Source organism: Coenobita brevimanus, chromosome 70 (assembly GCF_032717465.1).
Source record: "Coenobita brevimanus isolate Jiangsu-jjx chromosome 70, ASM3271746v2, whole genome shotgun sequence".
Taxonomy (NCBI): domain Eukaryota; kingdom Metazoa; phylum Arthropoda; class Malacostraca; order Decapoda; family Coenobitidae; genus Coenobita; species Coenobita brevimanus.
Window position 1 is genome coordinate 11,768,987 of NC_137023.1, and position 18,353 is coordinate 11,787,339.

The following is an 18,353-nucleotide window of genomic DNA, read 5'->3' on the forward strand; positions in this document are numbered from 1 at the left end:
TTACTGACTCCCTTCAACCTCTGTCTCTTCGCCGCACTGTTGCATCTTTATCTCTTTTCTATCGCTACTTTAATGGTCACTGCTCCTCTGAACTCTCTGCTTGCATTCCTCCACCTCTACGACGGGCGCGTAGCACCCGTCTGGCAGCAAACTCTCATCCTTTTTCTGTCCAACTCTCTAATGCAAGAGTTAACCGTTACTCCCAGTCTTTCATTTATGCAACAGGTCAGCTCTGGAACTGTCTCCCTCTGTCTGTATTTCCTGCTGCCTATGATCTCCGGTCTTTCAAACGCAGTGTGTCCAGTCATCTCAAAATGATCGGATCTTGAATTTGGCTCTATATTGTATTTTGTTTTTCTCTTGGAGGGAACTGTTATTGCGGGCTCATGGCCTTTGGTTCCTTCTTCCTCGCAAAAAAAAAAAATGTAAAATATTAAATAATTGTATAAACGGAAATAAAGATGTGATTGTAATTCCTTATAACCTACCTAACCTCCCTTCCGTTTTCTCTTGGTCTCTACGTTCTTGTACTCATACTTTTTCCTTCCTAATTCTCTCTGTTCATTCTTGTTTTATGACTCAGTTTCTTTTGCCGTCTTTCCTAACCCACACCTCCATTTACCCTGTCCAACGGGCTCTCTCCTCCCTCACCCTCGTTGTAATTATTCTTTCTCATTTCTTAACTCCCTCTCTCCCTTTCGCTCTCCCATGTTAATATTTCTTATTTTACCAATTTTCTATTCTTACTCTCTCTTCCCCTTTACCCACGTTTCCTATTCCGTCTTTTTTTCCTACCTTTATTTTTGGGCCGTTTACCAATCCTCATTTCCATTTCCCCTCATATCACTTTCTTTCAAACACACCTGTTATTCTTCTTCTCTTTATCTACCGTCCTATTATATCCTTACCTGTCATTCCTCTCCACCTTTCAGTCGCTTTCTCGTCTCCTCACATTACTTTTTCTTCCTGCCTCATTCATGGGCACTTTTGCCCATCTGCCATCCGTCATTCCCTCTACCTTACATTCAGCTTCTTATTTCAGTATTCCTATACTTTTCCTTCTTGCCACAAATTACTTCAATTTTTCTTTTTAGCGACTCTCTCTCTCTCTCTCTCTCTCTCTCTCTCTCTCTCTCTCTCTCTCTCTCTCTCTCTCTCTCAGTAACGTTCTCATTACTACGGCTACAAACATGTGCCCTTACAAAAACATGTTATATTCCAATTTTGCCATCTCCCGCTGCCTTTATTTAAGTTAGGACAGAATTCACCTTTTAGGATTTGCACGCAGCCTTCATTAGTCCCTTCAAAACCAGTCTGTCCTATCCTCAATAAAACAACCTGGTGGTGACAAGAACAAAATAAGACTCCGTGACAATATAGTGTTCCAATCTTCGTCCTTCTATTACTGGAGCTTGTCTATCTATCTACCTATATACCTAGGCTGCTTCCCCCTAGGAAAGGGAGGTAGCCGAGACAGGACGACACACTCCCCATTTACTCATCCATTCAAACACATTCATTCGCATCTTAGCCTCAAAGTGGAGAACGGACAGATCCTCACCGCACCACACCGCGCAAGGGTCAACTGCGCAATGCAATCAGTGACATCCGCAGCAGGACCCGACAGCAGAGCTGGTTTACCCCTGCCACATCATAACAGACCCATCCCCTTACCCACACCTGACCTGACTAGCTGATCAGACCAAATGCGGGAGAATATCCCCTCAGGGCTGCGTCATCACTTATTCATTCACAATTTCTCTCCATTTATTTCTGTCACGCACAGCCACTCTTCCTTGTTCAACAGACATCCCTCTCGCATCCAGCGCTCTCTTCATACTGTCCATCCATCCTATTCGTGGTCTTCCTCTCAGCCTTACACCTCTCACATCAGATCTAGTTATCTTTTTCACCAATCGCACATTATCCATTCTCTCCATATGCCCAAACCATCGCAACACCCTCTGCTCAACTCTACCAGCCATCTCCCGAACAACTCCAGTTCTCCTTCGCACTGCATCATTTCACACTCGATCCATACGCGTCACTCCACACATACTCCTCAGACACCTCATCTCCATTACATTCAAACATTTCCTCTCTGCTACACCCATATTCCAAGTTCCAGCCCCGTTATATAGGGCTGGAGCTTGTACATGATATTAATGAGCTAACAATGGATCTCTAGTCGCAAATGAGTTGATTAAGACTTTACTAAATCTTCCAACTTCGGAAAGTCTAACCTAAGCTGAAGAAATCTGTCTGGTGGAAAGAAAACAAAATACAAACGATGTTATGGTAGTGAACGCATCAACCTCTCCAGCCATGAGTATGCTTTTTCGTTATACTCTTGCTGTCACCTGAAGATTACATTTCATTTCCGGGACACAATTGAAAGTCAAGGAGTTAAATGTAGACTGTCTCCTGCAACCAGCATTGAAAGCGGCTTCCCAAAATTAAACAGAAACGCCCAGAGGTACCGAGAACAGAATAAGATATGAAAATATACAACAGACACTACAACACTGACATCAACCCAGTGTACCAACGACAACAAAAAATTTTAAACTGAAAGTCAAAGTAGTTTTCAACATCGGTGCAGCTCAAAACTGTTATTTATTGCACAGGTTTCCACTAGTCCCTGCGATCAGTTTGTTATAACACTGGAATACGACGGATTTTTCAAAAGTATTTTAGTTTGGCTGAATCTATCAATGATTTGAACGCTCTGTGAAGCGATGCCAAGTTCAAGGTCAGTGTTGTTCTCTTTGTCATAACAGTTTATATCGTAACAGTGTTAGCAGTTCTTACATAAATCATAATACAGAGCGCTGAAAAAGTAACTATATAGAGAGTACTGCCATACCTCACATTGCCGCAATCAACCTGACCAGACCTCGCACTGCAGCACTTTACAGTGCGCACTTCTCAGTGGCACAACTTCCATTGCCATACCTTACACTACCGTACTTCGACAAACATCACTGTACCACACCACACACTGCTACATCATACACTGCCATACCTCAGGCTAAAACACCGGACATTGCTACTCCACACACACTGCCGCACCTTACACCGAGATACCTTACACTGCAACATATCGACTATTTTGACTGCCAACCTACGCACTGCCTGATCGCGCACTGCCTCACCTCATCCTTACAAACACCACATGGCCACACTACACACTGGTACACCTAACACTGGTAAACCAGTAAAGTGCGCTTTGTGTTCACGCGATGAGCGAGCGAGCGTTTGTATATAAGCCTATCATCATAATTTCATCTTGGTGTAAATTGTCAACATTTATGGTGACGTAGTTTTTTTTTTTTTTTTACGTGTCCGACTCTGGGCAAAGGCTTCAGGGCATATTTCTCGGGGGCATTTGCCTATCCCAAGGCCCAGTAGTCCTCCTACACCTCCACATGTCACCACTTCGACGCTAACACCCACCGTCCATACTGAATACATGCTAGGGTTGTCTCATACAAGACTGGTGTACTGGTATTAGCGGAGGCACTTTTACGACATGTCGGCGGGTCTTCTGGTAGATCAGGAAAGTCTGCTTTTATGAAATTCAAATCCTTAAACTGTTCCCTGCCCCAGTCGGGATACGAACCTGGGTCCACTGGGACTGTAGGCCGCCTACAGTAAGAGAAGAATAACTGAGCGAAAATATTTATTTTCTCACGTTTTCTCTCTGGATGTGCATATAGCGAGCCACCTATCATTTATCATATGCGCAATGTTTAATAATCTGTTCCCACCTTGCCGTGCCAACGAACTGGGTCAGTAAATGCTTGGCTATTGATCGAATGGTAAAACCCAGAAATGGGGCAATTACCTTTGCTGATTTCATCCCCTAAACACAGGAAAAACGTTCATGTAAAATTATGAGCCTAGCATTCGATATTTAATTGTCAGAATTCATGCAAGAAAACATAGTGATACAACAGAAAATCATTTTCAATTCGATTTCATGGTGAAGCATGTCATTTGAAGCCATCGGTACATTCCCTTGGAAAGCTGGGATTCCAAGGGGTTTCTCTGGTGTGTATGTGTGTGACACCCTCACCATGCAAACAGTTCGTTATTCTTTCTCTGCGTATGTACAGTATGTGTTACACTCACCATGAAAACAGTTCTTTATTCTTTCTCTGTTTATGTATGTGTTACCCCTAGCCATGCAAACAGTTCATGATTCTCTGGATAAGAATCCTCACCATGCAAGTAATTCAGGTTATTCTGTCAAGTTATTCTTCCTCTGTGTATGTATGTTACCCCCATCATGCAGACAGTTCAAGTTATTCTTTCTCTGTGTATGTATGTGTTACTCTAAGTATGAAAATAATTCATTTTTCCTCTGGGTATGTGTTACCCTCATCATGCAGACAGTTCAAGTTATTCTTTCTCTGTGTATGTATGTTACTGTCACTATGAAGATAATGCAAGTTATTTGTCCTCGGTGTATGTATGTTACCCACATCATGCAGACACTTCAAGTTATTCTTTCTCTCTGTATGTACTGTACGTGCAGCTTCAGACAATTACCGATCCTCTTCTCAACGATACTCTAGGCAACTGCTTTCGAAAGCTTGTGATACAATCCATGGTGTCTAAAAACTCGCAGGAATGTTAAAGCTGGGCTCCGAGTCCAAGCAATTTGTATGAATATTTGATATCGAAGCAACCGGAATACCCCCTCCCCTTGTCTTCATATTGGAGTAGGAGGAAGATGGAAGCATCGAAATAATACAATAAGTAACAAATTCAAGACCTGCATTCGCTGTGACGCAGAGACAGTGATTGTACGACTGTTCCCTTAAATAATTTCATCTGTAGAGTCATTTTTTACAGTAATAAAAGATATACTTAAACACTCAATCTATTACTAGTAAGAAATATGTTACTTCAAAATAAACACCATATATATAATTTTAATGTGATATTGTTATATATGTCTGTCTCCAAAAAGAACAAAATATGGCATTAAACAATTTGAAACTCAGCATTTGTACGTGCTTACCTTTTTTTCGTAACTCTTACTGAGTGTTATCGAAAACAGATTAATTTTAAAAAGAGTCCTCTTTTGAGGTTTCGGTAAAGAGAAATAATGGAAAATTATTGTAATCAGTCTATTAAGTTGCGGTTATCTCTGAGTTTTGTCTTTGACCACGTTCCGTCATCAAAGTGGAAGACTTAACCTCTTGCCCAAGAGTTTCTCAGTTATTTGACAGAAATAGTTCAATAATATTACCCTACAACAGTAGGCTACCTGTTATGGCGGTCAGCTTGCACAGGCCTGACATAGAAGGGCAGCTTTGTCATGCACCATCCAGCTTTGTTTAGGGTTACTGAGGAACAGGTGATCATTGTCACTGGCTGATATACCTACTACTAAACAAGATCTGGATCCAACTGTGACAATGTTGTGACTAGTTATAAACGACATAACTCTAACACTAAAAAGGGCCTTAGTACCAAAGTGTAAAATACATCGTCCGTACACTTGAGCGCCTTGGATTAGGTGATATGCGTTGGTAAATATTTCATACAAATAAAAACGACACAAATAAAAACACAGAATTACAGTATTTTTAAGAAGTGCATAAATATGAACCAAAACGTAAGAAATGTTTAATAATTAGTCACTTTATTCAAAAAGGGCTGTCATATACTAACGAAATCCCCCCCCCACACACACACACACGCAGATTACTTAGCATGCGCTTCATATATCATTTTTTACATCAAAATCATTGCTTGAATAAATAAGTCATCTGAAGTCGGAGGTCTCCAAAGTAGCCATATGATCAGAATCTGGTTGATAGCCTAAAAAGGTTAAGAATCACTTTAAGTAAAACGAGGTTTGATACCATATTCTTAATACGTCTTGATGTGGTAGATTCCTTACAATGAAGACTTAAAAACAATATCCTATATCTTCATCATTGTTAAGTTTATACTCTTGCTACCACCAGGTAGTTTTATGCAGTTTTGGGAGGTAACACAGAAGTTCCATGTGTTTCTGTCTTATTGAAATGTTATGAGAGGCTTCTTAACGTCGCTATGTGTGTCTCAGATTAATGGAATTGATATCATAATCGTGATATTCTACAGTGAACTACCTCAAAGGGTGCTGTTTGCTCTCCGTTGTTACGCTTCTATGTTCTCGTGCAAGTGCTATGTGTTTTATATTCTCTTCGCAGTATCTGATCGGCACGCCGCTTCATTGCTACTTGGACATTGTTAACCATAGAGAGGTGGAAAGACAAACTGGTATTTGCTTATTCTGTATTACAGTCGATTTAACCTCGTGATAAAGGTGACATATAATTTATATGCTTCAAAACGCATTTTTGAAATTTGTATCTCCTGACAATCGTATTCAGACAGGAGGAGACTTTTGGATTTACAGAGTTTAAATATAGCCTCCATTCCCCATTTCACTACCTGAGACCCTGCCCTCATTGAACTGAGTCGTCCGGAGTTTCACTGATAAAAAAGTCATCGGATTGAAGGGATAAATAAAAGATGACTAATCTTGTAAGATAACGAAAAACGGATTACAACGTCATCGCTATAATTCTCATACTCTAGTGTCTCATTACTATATAGGGGGTGGCCAGGCCTTGAAAACAGGAAGGAGAAAATGCAACACGGAGTGCGCGTTTTTCCACGGTCTATGATCTAAATGATGATTATTTTGCTGACCTTCACTACTTTAAATCCGTTATCCCAATTTTTATCCCGATCATTCAGCTGCGAGCAAAATCCCCCCACCGAATGTCAATCAGGTGCTGATGAAAACACTATTATATTTTGGAAAGGACCACAAGAGGGAAACGGCTAACTTAGGGTGGAGTAGGAGGACGAATCACTAAGATACTGAAAGAACTCACTGACTTTTTTCTTTTTCTTTTTTAATTCTGTCTAATATTCGCCTACGGTTGGCCGAATTCATAATACTCCAAGCTACGTAGGCTTACCGTGTGCACAGACAATTGTTAAATTAAAGAAAGAATTGGGTTTCGGTTGTAGATAACACTGCATATGCTGTTTGATCTTAATCGTAACTATCAAAAGAAAATGAGGCACACATACATTCACATCTATTAACCCTTACAGCACGATGCCGTCGTTTACTTTCCTGTTTATCTCCGTACTACAACATCTATCTATCTATATACCTAGGCTGCTTCCCCCATGGAAAGGGAAGTAGCCAAGACAGGACGACACAGTCCCAGTTTACTCATCCATTCAAACACATTCATTCGCATCTTAGCCCCAAAGGGGACAAGGGACAGATCCTCACCGCACCACAGCCCACGAGGGTCAACTGTGCAGTGTAATAATGACATCCGCTGCAGGGCCCAACAGCAGAGCTGGTTTACCCCTGCCACATCATAATAGACCCATCCCATTACCCACACCTGACCTGATCAGCTGACCGGACAAATGCGGGAGAATATCCCCTCAGGGCTGCGTCATCATTTATTCATTCACAATTTCTTTCCATTCATTTCTATCACGCACAGCCACTCTTCCTTGCTCAACAGACATCCCTCTCACATCCAACGCTCTCTTCACACTGTCCATCCATCCTATTCGTGGTCTTCCTCTCAGCCTTACACCTCTCACATCAGACCTAGTTATCTTTTTCACCAATCGCTCATTATCCATTCTCTCCATATGCCCAAACCATCACAACACCCTCTGCTCAACTTGATCAGCCATCTCCCATACAACTCCCGTTCTCCTTCGCACTGCATCATATCTCACTTGATCCATATGCGTCATTCCACACATACTCCTCAGACACCTCATCTCCATTACATTCAAACTTTTCCTCTCTGCTAAACCCACATTCCATGTTTCAGCCCCATATAACGCAGTCGGTACCACAACACCCTCATACAGCCTTCTCTTTACATCCATTCTAATCGAATGACATCTAAACACTTTTTTCATTCCTCCCAGCACCTTTCCTACTTCATTCATTCTAAACTTCACTTCTGCATCTATTCTTTCATCCACAGTAACATGTGACCCTAAATACTTAAAACTCTACCTCCTCAAGCAACTCACCATTCAAAACTATATTCATCCTCCTACCATCTACCAACCTCGTACACTTCATCACTTTACCCTTATTCTCATTTACTTTCAATTTCCTCCTTTCACACACCCTTCCAAACTCCTCTACCAACTGTCTCAATCGCTCCTCTGAATCAACCACCACTGCAGTATCATCTGCAAACAGTAGCTGCTTCAGATTCCACTCTCTACCATCAACATTCACCAGACTCAGACCTCCATCTAAAACTCTTGCATTCACCTCCCTTACAACACGATCCATATAAATATTAAACAACCAAGGCGACATCACACATCCCTGCCGCAGTCCCACTCTCACAGGAAACAATCACCCACAGTCTTTCCCACTCTTACACACTCTCTACTATTTACATAAAAACTTTTCACTCCTTTTAGTAACCTACCATCAAGTCCATACAATCTTAAAACAGTCCACAAAGCCTCCCTCTCAATTCTGTCATACACATTCTCTAAATCCATGAACGCCCAAAACACATCCTTACCTTTTGCTTAATACTTTTCACACACCTGTCTCACAGCAAGCACATGATCCACGCATCCCCTCCCTCTCCTAAAGCCACACTGCTCATCACCAATCATTCCCTCTCTACCCTCTCTAACTCTCTTAATTAACACTCTACCATACACCTTACCTACAACACTTAAAAGACTTATACCCCTAAAGCTAGTACATTCATACTTATCACCCTTACCTTTATACAGTGGGACCACACAAGCACTTGCCCAGTCAACTGGCACCATACCTTTCACAAAGCACACATTCAACAATCTTACTAACCAGTCAACAATAGTCGCTCCACCACCTTTCAAGCATTCCACAGCACACCAATCCATACCTGCAGCTTTCCCTGTTTTCACATCCTTTACTGCCTCCTGCACTTCCTCCTTCGTGATCAAAGAATCATTCAACTCTCCCAACACATTTATTCCTTGCACCCTTCCATCCGCCACAATCTCAGCCTCTCTTTCCTCCTCTACATTTAACAATCTTTCAAAATACTCCGCTCATCTCTTCCTTACTGCATCCACCTCAATTAACATTCTTCCATCCTCTGCTTTTACTCGCTCTTCCTTCCCAGACTCTCCCTTTCGCACCCTTTTCACCTCCTTCCAGAACATTTTCTTATTCTGTTGAAAATTCTCAGTCAACCGCCTACCCCACCTCTCATCTTCTGCCACTTTAGCATCACGCACAGCCCTTCTCGCCCTATTCCTCTTTTCCTTATACCGCTTATATGACACCTCATGCTTTCTCTGCAGCCACACTTCATATGCAAGTCTCTTCTCAGCCACAGCCATACTTACTTCCTCGCACCATCATTCACTTCCTTTTCTTACACCACCACCCACTTGTCTCACACCAAACACCTCTTCTGCATGCCCCACCACAGCACTTTTAATAAACTGCCATTTCTCCTCCACATTGCCATTTTCCTGATCTTTCATTGCGTTCCACTCATCTTTCAATTTCACCTGATACTCTATAATTTTCTCTCTTTTATCCAACTCACTCACTTTCAAAACCTCCCTGCCACACGTAACTCTCCTAGCTCTCACCCATCTCTTACCTACTCTTAACTTTCCGTCCACCAGGTAGTGGTCAGACATACCTCCACCTTCCCCTCTCAGAACTCACACATCCAACAATCTTCCTATTACATTCCTGGACACAACCACATAGTCCATCAATGCTCTATCAACAACCCTTCCACCCTCTTGTCTCACCCATGTATACTTATAAATATCTTTCTTCTCAAACAGCGTATTTCCAATCACCATCTCTCGCTCAACGCACATCCCTATCATTCGTCCCCCATTTTCATTTCTTCCAGGCATACCTTGCATACCAACTACACCTTCAACTGCTACATTTCCCACTCTAGCATTCAGATCTCTCATCATAACCACATTCACATTCGCTCTAAAACTCTGCAGACACTCATCAACAACATTCCAGAAAGACTCCCTCTCTTCTTCATCCCTTTCACTACCAGGCCCATAAGCACTCACAAACATCCACAACTCACGTTCAAATTTCGCTTTCACTCACATCAGTCTCGATGACACCTCCTTCCATTCAATGACACACTGCTGTACTTTCGGACTCAATAAGAAGGCCACACCTTCTCTTGCCCTTCCTCTATAAACACCTGACAATCTTCCATTCACACTTCCAAACTAAGACTCCCCTTTCCCTTTCATCTTCGTTTCTCTCAAAGCTACCACATCCAACTTTCTTCTCAAAAACATTCTCCCAGTCTCCTCCCTTTTTGCCTCAATCGTACTACATCCACGCACATTCATAGACCCAATCTTCAGGGTACGGGGATAACTCAATCCCCCATCCCTTTCTCTGGCCTGTCTCTTTTTAGGAACTAAAAAACAGAGGAGGAGGTCCCTAGTCCCCTCACCCCGCCCTTTTTAGTCGCCATTTACATCACGCAGGGAAATACAATGGCAGTATTCTTCCTAACACAACCTGGCCGCAGAGTAGTAGAACCGCCCCATAGTGCGGCCAGATTGTGTTCCCCCCCCCCGCCAGGAGTCAGGATTCCATGAGTCTGAATGATGTGTGGATGATTGTGCTGCCTGAGGATCATTTCAGGGGGCATGCTGTTGACAGTTATCTTACTTTCTTTTCGACAAGCAGAGTATGTTTTCACCCCTGTTTGTTTTTTGTTTGCTAGTAAGTTTATCTGTTAGCATGATTACTCAAAAGATAAAAGAGAGAATTGAACCGAATTTGGTGGGGGAGATAGTCCATGTCCCAGGGAACAATCGATTAACTTTTGGGACCGATCTGGATCGCATTACAGATTCTGAATTCGGAAAATACTTTTTGTGAAACCCTAATCAGTGATAAGCAACGCTAACCCATTATGATGAGTGGTTTGGAAATTACGTTGACCTTGTCGGAGAGATGCGCTCCACTGCGTGCCCCACTAGTTGTACTTGCAAAGGAAAAGTTTGGATCCTATCTCTCATCCACTTTTAGGCTGGAGGAAGGTCCACTTAATGATACAGTGATGATGAAGGTCACAGCCAGACGAAGTGATGGAACGTAGGAAACACCTCTCATGCAGTAAAGGAAAAATTCCTTAAACCGCTGAACCTGAAGAAAAAATACCACTCCCCTTTCCTCCCTCTCTCTCTCTCTCTCTCTCTCTCTCTCTCTCTCTCTCTCTCTCTTGTACCCACCTTTGGCGCTGGGGCACGATATGAAAGTGGTGAGGGAGTCTGTGAGTTCGGTGTACGAGGAGGTGCATTCTTCCTCCTCCTCCTCTTCTAGGTCATCTCCTTCCATTTCATCTTCCTCCAGCTCCTCCTCCTCTTCCTCCTCCTCCTCCTCCACCACCACTTCCTGCACCCCCGTCTCCTCCATCTTCCTCTCTTCCTCTTCCTCTAATTCTCTTAAAGTCTCTTCCTCTCGTATTCTTTCGATTATTTCTTTTTGGTTTTCCTGTGTCTGTTCATCGAGGTAATCATTTTCATTTGTTTCATTCTCCCATCTCACTTGTTCCTCAGTTCTCACTAGTTCCTCCCTACTCCATCCTTCTTCCCTCCTCCTCTCCTCCTCCTCCTCCTCCTCCTCCTCCTCTTCCTCTCTCCACCGCTCCTCCTCTTCTCTCCTCTCTGCCTCTTCCATCTCTTCAAGTTCACGAGGCAGTAATTCCCTCACTAGTCCTTCCTCATTTCGCACTTCCTTCAGCATTTCCTCCTCACCCTTCACCTCCCTCACCGTTCTTCTTCTTTCCACACTTTTCACCACCATATTCGCACTGTCCACATCTTCACTTCCCACGTCAGTTTCGCTCTTTACCCCCACTTCTTTCATTTCTTCACTCGTCACGTCCAAGTTTCGTCCACCCGCCACATCTGTGGAGAGAAAAGAACATTACACTCTCTCTTTTTTTATCTTCTGCCTAATATTAACATAAATCCATTTTAAATGTTAAAACGCAGAAAGAAATTAACGTTAGTATTTGGTGCTAGCCATGAGCAAGAGTTACATAGGGGAAATGGAGCAGCAATGTTGTCTTACTCTACCACTAAGCTAGGTGAAATAGGCCGCAAATGGACCAAATCTCCGTCAAGTTAAGGTGGATGTACTGTAGGGGGCGTAAGAGTCAAGAGACATTATAGGTTATTACTGTCACTACCATGGCGTCCTTTTTCAGTTAATCTTGCTATCTTCAAAAAACCTATTAGGCTTAGAACCAGAATATATTTTTCATCAATTCCTTCACTACCAGAAGACCGTCCTTGTTTGAATAAAATCATCCGGTGGCAGTCTGAGGCAACTAAAAATACATAAGAAAAAAAGGGGCATAAGTTGAGCGATCTTTAACTCTTAAAATAAAGCATTTGACATTTTAGGTTATGTTTTAAGACAGACTTCACTGACGGAAGTCTGGAAGAGCCGTCACTTCCAAAGAAAGTAAAAATGTCAAAATCAAACTTCGTTCATTTCAATGTTGCAAGACCAGAGTTTGAGGGAATAGGGAAACACAGACTCACGAACACAGCAGTAGAGTGAACCAGCAGTTTATCATCGTGATTAAAGTTAGCCGACATTTTCCTACAGGATGAGGCAATGAATTTCCCGAGGAGGAAATCGAGGGTAACAGGACTGCCGAGCCAGAATCAGAGTTTTGTTCTGTCTTTTCGTTCGCCGGTTCGGGCTCTGAAGGCCGCCAATATGGACGGATTTTGGCGATCGAGATGTCAAATGAATCCTCGCAAGTTGACGGCATGCCCTTGTCTTAGTGGTTGACACATTCAGGTCAACCCAATGGTCGCTGAAAAAAAAAAAAAAGTCTAAAAACAAATTGATTTTGTTTTCCTCAGACGTACAGCCATAAAAATATATATCACTGGAAAGGGTATTAAAACTGCGGTATTTAATGCCCACATTATAATTTTTATAAATCTCACTGGGGTTTAGCAAATCACAAAACAGGAAAACGAATACATTACTAAGTATTAAAAACGCCTGTGTCGGTGCCTTATGAAGGATGCACGTAGGCAGGAAGGTTGGTAGGCAGGGAATTAAGCAGGGGGGTAGGCAGTAAAACAGATAGGATGGTAGGAAAGGAAGATGGACAGGTAGGTAGACATGGAGTCACGAAGATAAGTTAGCTGTGTAGTAGGAAAGGAGTTATGCTAGGAGGAGGGTAGGCAGAGAGGTAAATAGGCAGGTAGGCAGGTAGGTAGGTTGACAGGTAAATAGATAGATAAACAGACAGATAGACAGACATAGATAGATATACAGATAGTCAGATAGACAGACATACATATAGATAGACATCAACAGACAGTTAAACAGATAGATGGATAGACAAATAAACAGACGTATACAGAGACAGACAGATAGATGGGTAGGTGGGTAGACAGGCAGACAAGCAGTTAGACACAAAACTAAGTAGGGAGGTAGATCCGTAGGTAAGCAGGGAGATAAGCAGAAAGGCAGGTACTTAGGTATACAGAGAGGTAAGTAGGAAGGTAGGTCCGTGAGTAAGGGAAGCAGAAAGGTAAGCAGGGAGGTAAGTAGGCAGGGAGTGCATGGGTAAGCAGGGAAGTAGGCAAGAAAGCAGACAGGGAGGTAGGTGGGGCGGTACACAGGAAGGTAGGCAGAGGGGAAAGTAGGTAGGTAGGGAAGAAGAAAATTTTGGTAGGCAGGTTAAATGCGACATGAGGAAGTGCAAGGTAATCCTTTATATGCAAAGGGATTAACCTTCACTTTAATACCTCCTAATGAAAGGATCATACATGATTACACTGTGATTATAAGACCGTCGATCACCGCATAACACAGGGTACACCGTACACAGCAAAGATCATGCGTGGCTTTGTCTTCCGTACCTCGGATGAGGCAACACGCAGCTAGTATAATGTTATGTAGCAATAAAATGAAAAAGACAACAATAAAGTATGAGGAGTCAGTATGAAGGAGAAATTGAAGGCAGACACAGTGCTGGCAGAGGATTAGGATTCTCGGGTGAACTTTTGCTCGTGATAATACTTGAAGGAGTGAATAAACCGATTATTTTTTGCATCAGAAAGCCAGACAGAAAAGGGTCAAGACTACAGAGAGACGGATGTATTAGAAAGTGATTACTAAGTTACGTCCGCGTGAGGCAGTATGTGCTGAAGCTAAAGGGACGACGGTGAATATGTTCTCTTTCTCTGTCTTGTCGCTAATATACTGATACCTGTTCTTCTGAACACTTCTTCGATTCTTTCCTCCTTACAGCGGGCATGCAGCATGCGTCTAGCAACACAGTCTAGCTTTCGTTCTGCTGAAATCTTTAATCCAGGAGGTTACCAGTACTCTCATACGTTCATATATCGTATGCATCTAGTCGCTCCGATAATGTCTTCTTTAGTTTCTATTTTCTTCTGTCTATGATCTCAGTCTTTTGTATGCAGCGTGTCCAGGCATTTCGAGATGAACAAACCTTGAATTCTGATTTCGTTTATGTTCGTTATCCTTGAAAGGAAACAGCTTTGCAGATTCTATGCAGTGTTTTTTTTTTTCTTCTTTTATTATGAAGACATACCATGAAGCAAAAAACGAGGAACGTTTGCAGTATGATGCAACCTAAGTGTTAAGTCATACACGGTAATATGTCATTCGATGAGTCTAACAGTTATGAGTTAAAGACTATCAGATTTCATATCACTACTCGACAGTGAAATCACATGATGAGGATAATACCGTTCAATTTTCGTAGCGTCTAAAGTTCACACAGCAACAGTAATCACATTAGAGGAGTGAGGCTAAACATTACATGAAAAACACTAAATCCTTCAAAACTACCGTCATTAACACCTTCGTCACGATCTTTTTTGTTGTTTCTGTTGCAAAGTTAGTATTATCGTATTCACCAAGGGAAAAACTTCGTCCCTGTAGTGAAGAAGTTAACGGAGACTTATATATAACTTTCACATTAGGAAACTTCCATCACAAGCGTATAAGATCGTCCCGAAATATGTCTTATGATATATGTAATCGGAGACAAGAGATTAACCTCACCGAATCTATTATTATTATTATTATTATTATTGTTGTTGTTGTTGTTGTTGTTGTTATTATTATTATTATTATTATTATTATTAGCTTCTGCAAACAATTGTATTCATCATTAATAGTTGAAAAGCATGCACCTCAGGGGACGGGATATTAAGCTTTTGCCCAGAGTCGAACACACACACACACACACACACACACACACACACACACACACACACACACACACTATTGTTAGGGGGCTAAAGCGATAAGAAATTTGTTTACCATTTAAGTTAACCCTTTCACCCTGACGGTAAAAGCTTTGTTGTATTCTTCCTGCTGACAAACGATTCCATCCAGATTAAGAAAACTCCCAAATAACGAAAATATTTTAATGCAGGGTACCAGCATATGAAATCCTCTAGTTTGAAAAGTTCTCGTGAAATGAGTATTATCGTTTGAAAATTCCAAGAACTGAAGAAAAAAAAAAAAAAAAGCATTCAAGAGCCGAATGCTAATCGCCTGCCAGAATATTCTGTCACCCAAGCTATAAGCGCCGTCCCCCCGGGGGGTACGGGGGAGCGGGCCCCCCGGGGGGCCGGAAGGCGGCACCCCTTTCGGGAAGCCGCGCCCCTCCCGGGGAAGGGGGGCTGAAGATTCTGGCCATATCTTGATACCCTGAAGGTTTGAAGTTGATAGTGGAAGCCGTTCATGAGATATTATGGTGCTGAAGGCGTGCGATTAAAATTAGTTAACCTCTGGCAAAAATTTAGGTGACCTTGACCTTGACCCCGTCTGCCCATTTTCGACGTCGTCCAAGATTTTGGCCATGTCCTGATACCATGAAGGTTTCATGTTGATAGGTCAAGCCGTTCATGATATATAATGGTGCTAAAGGCGGGCGATAAAAAGTAGCTGACCTTGGCAGTAATTTTGCTGACCTTGACCTTGACCCAGAGTCCCCATATTCGAACTCGGCCAATATTTTGGCCACAATTTGATACCCCGAAGGTTTCATATTGATAGCTTAAGCCGTTCATGAAATATAGTGGGAACACACACATACACACACACACACGAGATTACACACAGAAACACAACTCTGATTCATCCAGTTATTAAGAACACTAGTTACCCGAAACTATATACCGTATTCATTTGTACACTAACTCCCAGTCCTTAGTGTATGTGTGTGTGTGTGTGTGTGTGTGTGTGTGTGTGTGTGTGTGTGTGTGTGTGTGAGAGAGAGAGAGAGAGAGAGAGAGGTAGCTCAATTGAGGTGGCAGTGTCCATGCAGCCCTCTAAGTGTTGGCCACTGCTGTAAGCGATTGTCTCTGTGTGGCATTTGACGGCTTGCTGTTTTCGCTACCTCAGTGTTGATGTATATTTGTGTGTCCCTGTGGAGCCTTGTAGTAACCACTTTATAACCTCCGAGGTGAGGGCTGGGTCATCCGTGCCTAGAGTCGAGCACATAGATGAAACTCTGTACACGCAACTTTTCACTGTGATGTCGTGCTTTCATTCTGTTCAAGCTATTTCCAAGCCTGGTGTATATTTCGAACTTACTGGGATACATATAACCTGCCTTATCCCCTACTGTAAACGACATCCCTCATAGAATGTACATATTTCGGTAGCAATAAGAATGTATATAAAACTCATCGTACTAAAGAGGTTATCGGGGCTCCGTAGCACGTACTGTATTCCCAAGCGTTGCATGCTCACTGTTAATCGTTCAGGTGGAACATTGGCCCTACAAATCAGAATAATGAAATCTGGTTTACTTCCAAGTTGTACAAAAAAAAAAAAAAAATCAATCAATCCATTTATCACCAGGTTTCGCCGATTTTACGGTTTACTCCAGTCTTTGCAATTTTCCCATGATATAGATCACTTATGGCGTCAACTTCCCGAAAGCCAAATTGTTCCTGATGGCGCATAAAAGGCTAAATAATGATATATGATGTAGCATGTGATGAGGGCGTAAATCACTGCATTTTGAACGTCTTTTCCATCGATACCAATTTTACACCTATTCTTCTGTAACTATAGTACAATTTTGGTCATCTTGACCTTAGGGTGGAGGGGATTCATTATACATCTCAGTCATCATAATCAGTCTATAACTGCGGTCGCTAGAGCGGGCACGGATGGACGGACGGACTGAAGGAAAACTGCCATCTGGGCTTCAGCTCGCTAAGGCCTTTGACTTCCTCTTCGGGAATAAAAATATCAACATAACATGCAGAAAAAAAAATGTTAGGAGGAGCGGCTACGGAGATTTAAGGCGACAAGAATACAGCCCAAGTGCTTAAATCAAGTCTTTTAATACTTATCTTTCTCGTTACGGTGGAGGGGGGGGGTGTATATATTCAGTTGAATGTAATCATCACCTGATAACAATAATAAGTCTTTAAATATCCGCATTATTTAAGGAACTGACCAAAGTCCGATGGCAATGTTCTTGATATTTCCAAAGAACTTGATTCAGCTTTGGAAGGTGGGGGCGCTCACCATCCACTCACTCAATGTAGTGCTGCTCTCGGGTGTCTGCCCTGTCCTCTCCTCCATTCTTCTTTCCTTCCATCTTCTTCTATCTTTCTTTCCTTCATTCTTTCCTCATCCTTCTGCCTACGGGTGACTTTACACTCCCTCTTCTGTCTTTCATTCTTTCTTTCTTTCCTCTTTCTTCTGCCTATGGGTGACTCTACACTGAGTGACAAGCCAAATGATTTCCTGTACACCAGGAAACTATTTACTACGCTAGGTGGTAACCATATAACCAAATTTTGGCGCCTGGTGGTTTAGTGGGTAATTATTGTGCTCTAATCGGATTGAGCCGGTGAAGGTTTGTATCCAAGGGGTGGTTGGGGTTTATTGCTCACGTAATGCCACTTAGGAATGAGTGAGGTTGGTCACTGTCATCTTAAATGTCAGGACCAACTGCCTAGCCCCGGGCTCCTACGCTCCTCATGGGGCAATGTAGGATTGGATGATGGATGAATGGAAACTTTAAACTGGAAAGGTTAGATGTAGCCTTCATTATCCCTTTTACAACTAGGATGCTGTCTTATATTTCGAACTGTGTTGTAGCGGGAGTTTCAGTGCCCTTCAGTTAATGCCCTTGGTATGGTACGGTACTGTGAGGTGTGGTGGGATGATTTTTGTGCCGTCTAGCCTGGTGTATGAGGTTGATTTTGTGCGGTGCGGTGTGGTGTGG

General features: G+C 42.4%; 1 protein-coding gene across 1 annotated transcript in view; it reads right to left on the bottom strand.

Annotated features, from left to right (window-relative positions):
* Window positions 1-5,779: 5,779 nt before the first annotated feature.
* The window catches only part of LOC145406391 (uncharacterized), a 202,826-nt gene continuing 190,252 nt past the window's right edge, over window positions 5,780-18,353 (bottom strand). The window contains exons 3-4 of the mRNA XM_080277554.1: window positions 11,320-11,997; window positions 5,780-5,835 (exon numbers count right to left, since the gene is read on the bottom strand). Coding sequence (XP_080133680.1) covers window positions 5,780-5,835; window positions 11,320-11,997 — 734 coding nt within the window. The remainder of the gene's footprint in view (window positions 5,836-11,319; window positions 11,998-18,353) is intronic.